Raw genomic sequence first — 11,273 nt, forward strand, 5'->3', positions numbered from 1 at the left:
AACCAATGGTATGGTTAAGATTTCACTGATGATAGCAGATGTGAATCAGCTGACCTTTCTGCAGTCCCACTCAATTTTAGAGTACTTCAGCTGGATAATAGCAACAGCTATCTAGGCATTACGGGACCCAACATAGCAGCAAACTTTGGCTGAACAGAAAGCTCTCTTGTCCTCTGGGAAGAGTGACCAAGGACTCATCTGAACCAATCATCTTCAGGGCATCAATATCTTTCATTGGAAAAGTTTTATTGAAAAAAAAATTGTACAAACAAGTTCTTGAGTCGACAGCAACAAAGGCTCATGTTCTTCTTAACCCATCTTTGAGAATCCATAGAAAAACAAAAGTCCATCCCAGGATGCCTGATGCGATGATGATTCTTAACCAAAGTCTGCCCCTGCCCTCAGAGCCCAAGAGTTACTTCCTGACCCCTGATTTGGGTCAGGGCCACTGTGGGGGTGCCAGTCCCAGGGGTCACAGCACCTAGTTTTGTAATAAGGAAAAGACAGGGAGAAAACCGAGGTGTTGTGGTGTCAGGAAAAAAGAGGCCCCGCCAGCTGGATTCTGGCACACAGCTGAGAAAGAACTAGGCTATAAATATGAACACTGATGGTGGCGGGCTTCATCCTAGCACTCGCAGGGCAGAGGCCCCAGCACTCTAGTTCCAGGCTCAGCACCGTGGAGTCAGGAAGCCTGTATCCAGGCTGTGAATTCTGGCTGGGAAGGGCCACTCTGGTGCACCAGAAGCCTACTGCTCTCCCACCCTCACCCCTTGGGGCCATCCAAGGTCAGTACCTCCACTCCCTCCCACCCCCCCCATAGCACCCATGTGTCTTAGGAGCCCTTGGCTGCCCCCTGCCATCCCACCCTGGGACCCTATAACTCATCTCGCATCTTGTCCCCTTTGGGCCGAACCAGGCGGCCTATGAATAGCAGGGAGCCACTCTGGGTATCTCGAACCAGGAAGATGAAGGGGTGGTCAGCATAGAAGAGCTTGGGGCTGCGTAGCTCTTCTCGCCCATAGATGTCCTGGTCGAAGGGGTTGCCCTCTGTGTCCCACTCAAAGGCGGTGGCATGGAATACACTGGCCAGGTACAGGTCCTTCTTGCCGGACATGCGTGACAGGTCTGCCTTGTTCTTGTCAATGGCCTCCGTCAGACCCAGCCCTGCCAGGTGTTTCTGTCGGACCAAGTAGATGCCAGGTCAGGCCATGGTGGGCCAACCAACTGGACCCTCATCCTATGCCCACACCACCCACCACCTCCTCCCCTATCAGAAGTACAGATATGCATGGCACTTCCACAATCACTGCTTTCTTAAGTTTTACTGCAACCTTCTCATTGCAAGACTTCTCTCTGTGCTGTACTGAGCGAGAAACTGAAACTGGGGATGGGGTGGGGTGAGTGAGCATGACAGGGCTCTTCTTTTCATTTATTATTATTATTATTTATTTATTATTTTATAGAGACAGATAGAAATGGAGAGGAGGGAGAGATAGAGTGGGAGAGAGAGACACAGAGAAAACACCTGCAGCCTACTTCACCACTCATGAAGCTTCCCCCCTGCACTTGGGGAACAGGGGCTTGAACTCAGGTCCTTGCGCACTATAGTGTGTGTGCTTAACTAGGTGTGCCACCACCTGGCTCCCTCCATGACAGGGCTTTTCCAAAGTGGATGGCTATGAACAGCCAGCAATGGTGCCACCTGGTACTTATGTAAAACACACATTCCTGCCCCACGGTTCACCACCAATGACTGGTTCCTAACTCGGGAACCTCAGACTCTCAGAGGTAGCCATCGTGAGGTCAAGGGCCATAGGTTAATTAGAGTTCCTAAGCCCAGTGTCTGTCTCCATTTGACAAGGTTGATAGTTCTACCTGATCAGGTCACTTGAAGAATTAACTGTTGAATACACAGGCAGTACTTAGCATGGTGCCTGGGCACATAGTGAGTGCCCTGATAGATTTAGCTGTCATTCTTATCATCCCCAAGGGCAGAACATGCACCTTTTCCCCAACTTTGCCCCTGGCAGAGCCTGGTCCTGCCCAGATACCCAGAAGACTCAGGACAGACCTCTGCAGGCCACTAAGTCCTCACCTGCAGGTCGTGGGTCACCTCCACCACACCCTTGGGCAGGGAGATGGCGACTGCCTTCTTCTGCATCTTCGCCATCCAGGTTTTCAGCTGCTCTTTGGTCAGCAGCTTCTCTACACGCTCAAGGGGCTCCACATGGTGGGGCATGAGGATGATGAGGCTGGAGAGCTTGTGGGCCAGGGGCATCTCCACCATTTGCAGCTTCTCCTTGTCATCATCGTAGTAGTTGTAGAGGCCTGAGATGTGCAGGGAGGGCATTAGGCAGGTGGCCAGGAAGGGCCAGACCAGCCTCCAAGGTTCCCCCTGAACCCCACCGTCACCCCCACCCCTGCCAACCTGGAAACACTGCTCTGCCAGACACCTACCAGTCCGGTGCATCATCGTGACACCCACAGTGTAGGAACGGGTCACCATGAAGCCTCGGTTGTCTACCATCTTGTGGTGGAATTTCTCATCCCAGTGTGCTGTTGCAGGAAGTGGAATACAAGGTCAGAGATGCATGCCCCCCTAAACTGTATACCTTGAATTTATCAAGTCTTCATCCTAGTTTAGGTTCAGCTACAGCCCGCTTCCCCCAAACACCCAGTCTGAAGATACTCAGTCTGAACCCAGTCTGGTTCTTTCTAATAAGGGTCTGGCTGTCCCCAGTGGGAGATTTCCTTCAGAAGGGCCCTAGGTTTAGTCACTTCCATGTCCACCTCTACCCTGGGGCCACCGGGCACTTAGGCAACAAGTGCTGAGAATGGAATTCCCATACCCCTTCCAACCCCAGCTAACTTAGTGGTAGAAGTCCTGAAGGGAGTGTTCTAGGACCACCTGAAGTCCCATCTCTGTCATCAGAAAAATGACTCAACCACACATGTGTGTCAGTGGCCTGAGTCCTACACTGAGTCACAACCAGACCTATGTTCAAACCCAGGCTTGGCCACCAACTGGCAGTGAGACATTTTATCCCTTCTACCCCAGAACCCTCATTTGTGAAAGTGGGGTTTCCTGCAGCTCATGACACACAGGATTCAAAAATACCCTTAACCTCAAAGTGAGTCTTCAACTTTCTACAGATGCTCTCAAGCTCAAGTCTCTTCTACCTCCTCCTGAGACTCTGTTTCCTCCTCTGCTGAGGAGCCAGTCAATCCCAGGTGTGGCTTCTCACTAGCTCGTTTGAGACAGAACTGGTGGCTAGGTTTCACTAATCCCTGAATGAGCAGATGCACTATGGTGTGATGAAACAGTGGGTATGGCTCTCCCTCAAGTCCCTCTGCTAGGCTCAAATCTTCCCTAGCCCTCTAGACTCATCCCTAGTTTCTTTGTTTTTCTTTTAGAGAGGATGAGAGAGAGAGAGAGAGAGAGACAGGGGGAGGGGGGAAGAGAGATGCCATAGCACTGTTCCACGAGTGTAGAAGCTCCCCTGGTGCAGGAGCTCCCATGTGGTGGCCAGAGGCTTGAACCTGGGTCCTTGTGCTTGGTAAAGATACACTCTACCAAGTAAGCTATCTCCTGCCTTCCCATCCTGCACCCCCAGTTGCTGATATGTGAAAAGGGCTTAATGACTGCAATCTGGTGCAGCTTCTTTGAAACACATTATGAAGAGTTGTGCAGAAAACAGTATGGATCACTGTGCAGACTAAATAAGCTGAAGTGAAATGTGAGTGTGGGAACAGAACTCTGCCCCCTACCCCTCAGACTCACGCTTGAAGAACATGGCGTTGACCAGCAGGGCGCCGTCCGTGCGCTCCACATCCTTGGTGACCTCCGGAAGCTTGCCGTCGGTGGTCTGTGCCGCCCACTCGTTGATGGACTGTAGAGCGCTGCGCTTGTCTCGGAAGTTGATCTTGGAGTGCTCGCAGTTGTAGTGCTGCTTGCTGCTGCGCACAAAGTCATCAGCAAAACTGACAGAGCTGGGCCCATACAGACGGCTGCCCAGTTTCCAGGTCACGTTGCGCGCGGTGCTATTGCTGACGGAGCGCAGCAGCTCGCCCAGGCCGGCGTGCACCTCCTCGTCTCGTAGCTGCTCGGCGCTCAGTACCGCCTTGGCCTGTGATGCTGTGGCTGCCTTGCCGCCCAGGGACACCAGCCCCAGTGACGAGGCTACCACCACAGGTGACAGCAGGATGTTCTCCACCGCCTGGTCTTTGGCCATGGCCTGATACAGGCTGAAGGCCAGGCCTGCGCTGCGCTCAGCCAACGTGGCGGCCTTAGGACTCAGTTTCTCCCCGGTGCCAGGGGCTGCTGCAGCGGCAGGCTTCTTCACCTCTGCCGCCAGGGCGGCAGCCAGGAGGCTGAGCAGCAGTAGGCAGCGCATGGCTGGAGGTGGGTTGTATGTAGAGGAGAACCTGTAAGGGCTGCAAGGAGAAAGAAGGTGGCTCTGACTCCAATGTCCTCCTTAAGCAGCCTTCTGACCAAGTTCTCCAAAAGCAAGAGAGCCCAGAATTCTGGGGCACCCAGACTCCACCAGGGATGGCTTAGTGGAGGGTCTCAGTCTGTACACTTTCTTCAACCTTCCTCCAATGCAGGCCTCGCTGCGTACGTATCACACCTCTGCTCTGATACGTGGCATGCCTTTAACAACATTTTTTTAACCTGGTGTACTTTCCACCCCTAACCAGTGTGTGTGCCCCTGAAAGACAGGGGGCCCAGGTGGTCTGCTATCCTTCTCCATCTCTAGCATCGAGCACAGAATAGACCTCAGCAGTTCCCGAGTGGACAGAAATCAGGACCATAAGGCACAGCTGTGGAACCCCAGTTTGTATAAAGGCAAGCTCTGCTCTCATCCAAGCCCTTTTCCAGTGGGAAACAGCAGACGCCCAAACTTGCATGAAGCTGGGTCTCTGGGAAAGGATGTGGGGAGCAGTAAGCCTGCCCTTTCTCCAGCCCCAGCCTCTTATCCTGCTCTGGGATGTTAATGAGTCACCGGTCTTTCATTCATTAGAAGAGGGAGCCCATAGGCTCCACTCTGCTACCTTGGGGGGGAGGGGGGAGGAGGGCAGAGAAAAGCCTGCATCTCTGATCCCTGAGCTCTTAGGAACTAGTCTACTTGTTTTGCCCCAAGCAGAAGGCAAAGCAGTGGGGAGGTTTCCTGAGGAAGGATACTGGGGGAAGGAGCAAGTCACAACTCAATGGAGCAGTGACATGGAAGTGGACACTCCATCCATTCCAGCAGAGACTGACCAGATTCTCTTCTACCCTCCCAGGTGAGGCCACTGCCTCCCACAAGGCCTTTATCATTAGCAAGACTGCACTACTATAGCCACCCTCTGAACCCAGGCAACCCCTCTCCTATGGGGGTACCACCTCCCTGAAGGTACCCTGCAAAGGAGACATCTACAACTCCTCAGGAAATGGGGAGGTAGAAGGAGAGTTGTCCCTTGGGATGGGGGGGGGTGGACTTTAAGAGAGTACCCTCTAAGTAAAAATTTGGGGAAAAGATCTCAGGGTCCACATCAGCCTTCCTGGATCTATCCTCACCAGGCCTGGGCTGGGATCTCCAAGGCAGAATAACTATCATTTTTTGTACAAACAAGGAAGTAAGATGGGATACTCCTAATTATGCCAGGCATATGATTGCACTATTCAAAAGCCACCTCTATACCACACAGCTGATGCCAGAGCTCAGAGCACTGCAGTGGCCACCAGCCTGCCCTTGGGGGACAATGGAGGAGCCTGGCTCCCACCCATGCCACGTGGCAGACACCACCTCAGCAGCCCTCACCCCCAGCCAGTCAGCCAGCCCTCAAAGGCTGGGAGGAGCTTTTTCAAAGCAGCTCCAAATGACTGGTGTGGGATTTCGCAGGCAACCACACAGCTGCTGTGCGCCTGCTCTGCTCTGGTGACGTGGCAGCAGGCTCCACTGGAAAGTGAATTAGCAGAGGGGGGCTTCCAGCCTGGCAAGCAAGAAGCCTAGGTTGGGGTCACAGGAGGGGTGCTATTAAATCTCACTGCTATTAGGTTTGGATCTGCCCACTGGGTCTCAGGAGGGAGATATGCAGCTGCAGAGAGGGGCACCCTGCTAAGCCAGCAACAACAGAAAGCGGGGGAGGCAAGTCACTGCAAGTCAGTCAGCCTCTGGAGGCACAGCCTGCACTGCCACAGAGTAATTCCAGCCCTGCGGCCACGCTTAGATAATTAGGAAGAAAAACACACCTGAAGGTTGTTCCCACAGTCAGGCAGAACTGTGACTGAATTCTGGGGGTGGGAGGTAAATGGTGAGAACCTCCAGAGGGGGTTTCAAACACTCAAGGGGGTCTAAAGTACCTTGAAACTGCCTCTGGGGGAGATCAATGCCTGCCTTTTTCATTCTGAAAGAAAACACAAAAGTGAGGAGGGTGGGATTGCTGGTGAGAGGCCTGCTCCCTCCCCGCCCCAGCCAGACCCCCATTACACTGCTCCTAGAATGGAAGACACAGCCAGTACCAGATCTAAAACAGACGCAAAGAAGGCTGGAAAGCTATCCCAGGCCCCACAGGATTCAGTAGGACTCAGTGGGGGTCAGGCTTCCTAGCACCAAGCTCCTTCCTCCTAGAAACATCCCCAAAGCCCCTCTTGTGGGGTGGACGTCCTGCTACAGGACCTTTACTGAAGTGCTTCTTTCTGCTTGAATCTGGTGATTAACAGACAAAGGAGAGGAGCTGGGAGACTGGAATGGGGGATGGACAGGACCTTCTATAAGCAGGCCGGTGAGTCCCAGCCAGAGGCTTCCAGGGGACCAAGTCCCCCTAGTTTTCCTCAGCCTCCATCCAGGCCCTGCAGCCCAGAGGAACCAAGCGGAAATTGGGGAAGAGGAGGGGCTGGGCCCTCTGGCCTGCTGGAAGTGGCTGCATTCTTCTTCCTCCATTACAGCCACCTCCGGAATGTCCTTACACTGGAGTTGGGGGAAGGGGGCAGGGAACCCCAACTTTGGGAGGCCTTCTTAATCCTGCTTTACTATAGAAACTAGTAGACAGATTAGGGTTAGCGACTCAAAGATTTCTATAGCCAGCTCCCCTACCCTCCTGGGGGGGGGGGGGTGTTCTGTGGGGGAGGTGCAGACCCCAAAGACTTTCCTCACCCTTCACCAGTCTTTCCATCGCCATTCCCTACACATGCAGGCTGCTAATAAAAAATGGAGCCATTGCCAGTGGCCCCACCCAAACCACTGGAACCCCAAGAACAAAGACACCACCCCTTTCATTTAAAATAAAAAAAACCGAGAAGGGTTTCACCTCCTAACCACACTGAATTTAGGAGTTTTGGATACCACCAACTCAGAAAGCCTGTGAGGAGGCTGATCCATCAATCTGCTGATCTCCAGGTCTTGGCTGCAAACCTGGAGACACCACAGTTTTACAAAGCTATCCTGGCCCTCTTATCACTGTTGGGTCCATTTCTCTCTCCTTGTCCCTCATTGCTGCTGAGGGTCAAGACTAAGCAAACAAACACCATCCCCAGAGAGCCCTCCGTTCTTAGCAAATCGTACACTTTTTCTGGGTTTTCTGACTGCCCCCCATCCCGGGTCTGACCAGCAGTCTTGGCCCCCATGCTCAGCCATCACCACTTGCCCCCTGGCCTGAGGTTCACGATCGAAACCCTCCAGTTGCACCCCAAGTATTGAAGACTTCAGGCTACTTAGCCTGGGTGAGTCTCCAACCCCTCTTAAGCGCACCCTCCCACCCTCAGACCCAGCAGCCCCCAGGCCGCTCTCACCTGGGCCGGATGCTGGAACAGAGCCGGAACTCTGCACAGACAATCTGCAGACAGACTCTCACTCCACCTTTCTCTCACTCTCCAGGTCTATATATGGTGTGTCCCTCTCCCGCCCGTCCCAAGAAACTTCTGGAAAGTTGGAAACGCTTCCGGAGGGAGCGGAATAATCTGCCAAAAAGAGCCAAAGACCTCCCCGAAACCGCCCGCCCCCCGCCCCCCGCCCCCTCCCTCTGCGGGAGCTCCCCACGCCTCTGGGTCCTATTGCCTCTCTGCCGCCCCGGGGCAGAGCGTCCGGCTAGTGAAACACACCCACCTGGGACCGGTGAGCGCCACCTGTAGTGTTCAGGCGTCCTTGGACTCCGTGAGCATTCGGCAGGATCCTGGGTGGGGGTCATGGGGCAGCATCTTAGAACCCCGAAACGGAGGGGGGCTAATTTCCCCTGGGTTCTGCTCTAGAGAGAAGAGTCTCCTGACATCCCACCTATCCACACCAGTTAGCCTCCCCTTATTACAGGTTCCTGGCTGTGCCTCCTTCTCTACCGGGGTTTTAAGTTTAAGCAGAAGCTTCTCTGGGTGCTCCAAGTCTGCCTTCTCCCCAGTTGGGCCTCTCATTTTTGTCTCAGGGACAGTGGCCAGAGTTGGGGGACAGTGCCCTCCTACAAATGCAGTCTTATCCTGAACACAGCCTTAGGGCTAGAAGTGTGTCTGACTCTGTACCTGACCCTCAGCCCATAGGCCCTGGACTTGTAGAGAGGTGGATACCTAGGGCAGCAGGAGGGCTGATTAGGCCTGTTGGTTGTGCCCATAGGGTGCTGAAGGAGGAAGACCACAAGCAACTTTGTGTATGTGACCACAAGCAAGTTTCTTTCCTTTGTTGGACCCTTGTTCCCTTGGCTGCAGTGCAAAGCCATTCCTTGCTTCCTTGCCCAGTCGGCTAGCTCTCTGTCTTTATCTCTGTCCTCTTGATCATTTCTGCCCCCTCCCTTTCCCTGTCTGGCAGTGGGTCTGTCTATCTGCTCTTCTCACCCGACCCCACCCTCCCACACTGATAGCCTCTGAAGCTCTGATAAGATCCAGGTCATTCATTTCTGTTCTAGGTGCTGAAGACCCTCTTGAGAACAGGACAAAGTCTCTGCCCTGGGGACATACATTCTTATGGAGGTAGTATTTGTTAATAGGGAACAGGTAGATTAGTTAAGACATCCTGCTCCCTAATCTCCTTTGATAGAGAATGATAGGTCACAGATGAGATCAGTACAGAGAGGAAGGGACAGAATAAAAAACACAACTTATTCACTTATTCATTGCAGCCAACAAATTGTATTGGGCATCTTCTTTCTTTCTGAGTGTATCACTGGATCTTGGAGAGTGAACAAATGAATCTCAGTACCCTAGAGATGAATCAGCTAGTTTCCTAACAACAGAGAGAGGCCCAGTCTGACCACCCAGTCCACTGTGGTGACTAAGTTTTTGGTCTGAGCGATACTGTGCTTCTCAAAGTCTGACTCCAAGAACAATGGGAATCCCAGTTTCTAAAGGCTTCAGATTCACTCTTTGAATCAGGATAAAAGAATCAGAGATTATTTAAAGTCTAAAGTAAACACTGTGGAAGACCCTATCTTACACAAAACCCTGTGGAGTCTTTGAATTCATCTAAGAATAGATAGGTTAGAATGTTTGCTCGTAGAGTCAAAGGATCTCATAGTACAAACATTAAGGACTGGACTGCAAGGCAATCTTGAAGAGTCTTGTCTGCTGCTCTAGTACCCCCAGAATGCATGGACCCAGATACCTCCAAAAACAGGCAACCTGCTTTTCTGTCTAAGGACAATTCTGATCATTAACAAAATCCTCCAGTCTTACTTAGCATGGGGACTATTATCTCTGAGGTGACTGTCCTGGTTCTCACACAGTTTTTGCTTTGGCTGCTTTGCTTTGCTTTGTTTTGCTTTGCTTTGCTTCATTTCCCACCCCCAAGATTTCTTTACTTATTAACAGAAAGAGAGGGAAAGAGCCAGAGCATCAGTGTAGCATATGTAGTGTCAGGAATCAAACTTAAGACTCTGCTTGCAAGTCCTGCACTCTACCATGAAACTATCCCCAGAGTCACTGAATATTTCTGCAGGAGAGGACCACCCAGGTTTCCAGTGGTTCCAGATACTAAAATTCCACAAGACACCTTTTCTTCAACACCTTTCCATGCCTTAGCTATCTTAGGTCTCACAAACACTGTACTTACTGAGCTCTGTGACTGTCAGTGACCACCCCAAAGCGGAAGGGTAAACTGAAGCCTTTGGACTAGCCCAGTGTAATAAAAAAAAAAAATTCAGTAATATAGCTCAAAAGTAACCAAAGAACGAGATCTGAGGCCACATGGAGGTCAGGGAGTTATGTTTATTTTACAATAATGGGTTACAGGCCGAATCCTATCAGACCTGCAGCACCCAGCTTTTTAATCAGTTTCAAACTGGGTGTGGCACAAGCTGATTGGTTAGAAACAAATTCCATCAATGTGCTCACAATAAAGGTGAGAGCAGGTTGGCTAAGACCAGAGCCTGCCACAAGGGATGCTGGAATGTAGAAGTGGGCATCCACCAGGAGCTTATAGATTTTTCATTTCACCTGAATCCCAGGTGAGAGTAGGAAACACCAATGCGTGTGTTTACAGACTGGGAAGCAGGATCTGGGGATGGACTGGCCTGAAGACTCCTCTGCGGCCTCACCGCCTGTATTCCAGATTGGGCCTCAGTCCCTCTCTAAGGTCTGTCATGCTGAATTAGTCCTGTGTTTTCACCCTGCATTTTTTAAAGTGTCTTTCTTTATTTCTCTATTTAATAGACAGAGCCAGAGAGAAACTGAGATGGAAGGGGGAGATAGAGGAGAGAGACACCTCTCTAGCATTGTGTTACCACTTCTGAAGCTTCCCCACATGGTGGGGGAGGCAGAGCTTGAACCCAGACCCTCTTGCATGGCAATATGTGCATTCAACCAGGTGAGCCACCAGCCCCATCATCCTGTATAGTCCCTGAATGTCACTTTGTCAGGACAGGGTCCTCCACTTGCTGTCCCCAGAATCCAGCACCATGCATGCCAAAAGAAATGCTTGATGAAAGTCATCCTGGGGGATGGGAAATGGCTGCTCGAGTCTGCTGGGTTCCAGGCAGGGCCTCTCAGAAGAAAGAAAGGCAGTGGCTCCTTTAAATTCCTGAGATCAGCAAAAAATGTCAAGAGCCTTTGCCACACTATTCTTAGCTCTGGCCCAGCCCAAGCTGCTCAGGCCCTTCCCCCACACATTCAATCTGTGTTTTCTGGAAAAAGCACTCTGGGGAGAGGGACACTTTGAAGTGCAGATAAACACTCTGGCATTTCTTTCTACTCTATAAGAGTTAATTCTCCTCCCCCTTCCCCTCCAGGCCCTCATCTGGAAATCCACTAGGTCCCTAGAGGTGTGGGTGGCAGGAAATAAAAACTATCATTCCTACGGCATCCACACTGCACAACC

The 11,273-nt window shown here is 51.8% G+C and overlaps 1 protein-coding gene across 3 annotated transcripts; it reads right to left on the reverse strand.

Annotated features, from left to right (window-relative positions):
• Window positions 1-225: 225 nt before the first annotated feature.
• SERPINH1 (serpin family H member 1) lies at window positions 226-7,932 on the reverse strand. 3 transcript variants are annotated; one of them, XM_016186903.2, is made up of 6 exons: window positions 7,772-7,925; window positions 6,344-6,387; window positions 3,782-4,434; window positions 2,458-2,556; window positions 2,096-2,328; window positions 226-1,177 (listed from the first exon to the last, which is right to left on the reverse strand). In XM_016186903.2, exons 3-6 carry the CDS (start codon window positions 4,392-4,394, stop codon window positions 875-877), a joined length of 1,248 nt encoding a protein of 415 aa, XP_016042389.1. In that variant the 5' UTR covers window positions 4,395-4,434; window positions 6,344-6,387; window positions 7,772-7,925; the 3' UTR covers window positions 226-874. The 3 variants fall into 3 exon arrangements, with proteins under 3 accessions (XP_016042389.1, XP_007520294.1, XP_060032773.1); XM_007520232.3 differs by lacking the exon at window positions 6,344-6,387 and having other exon boundaries at window positions 7,772-7,932; XM_060176790.1 differs by lacking the exons at window positions 6,344-6,387; window positions 7,772-7,925 and adding an exon at window positions 6,233-6,255.
• Between the last annotated feature and the right edge of the window lie 3,341 nt (window positions 7,933-11,273).

Source organism: Erinaceus europaeus, chromosome 17 (genome assembly GCF_950295315.1).
Source record: "Erinaceus europaeus chromosome 17, mEriEur2.1, whole genome shotgun sequence".
NCBI classification, from domain to species: domain Eukaryota; kingdom Metazoa; phylum Chordata; class Mammalia; order Eulipotyphla; family Erinaceidae; genus Erinaceus; species Erinaceus europaeus.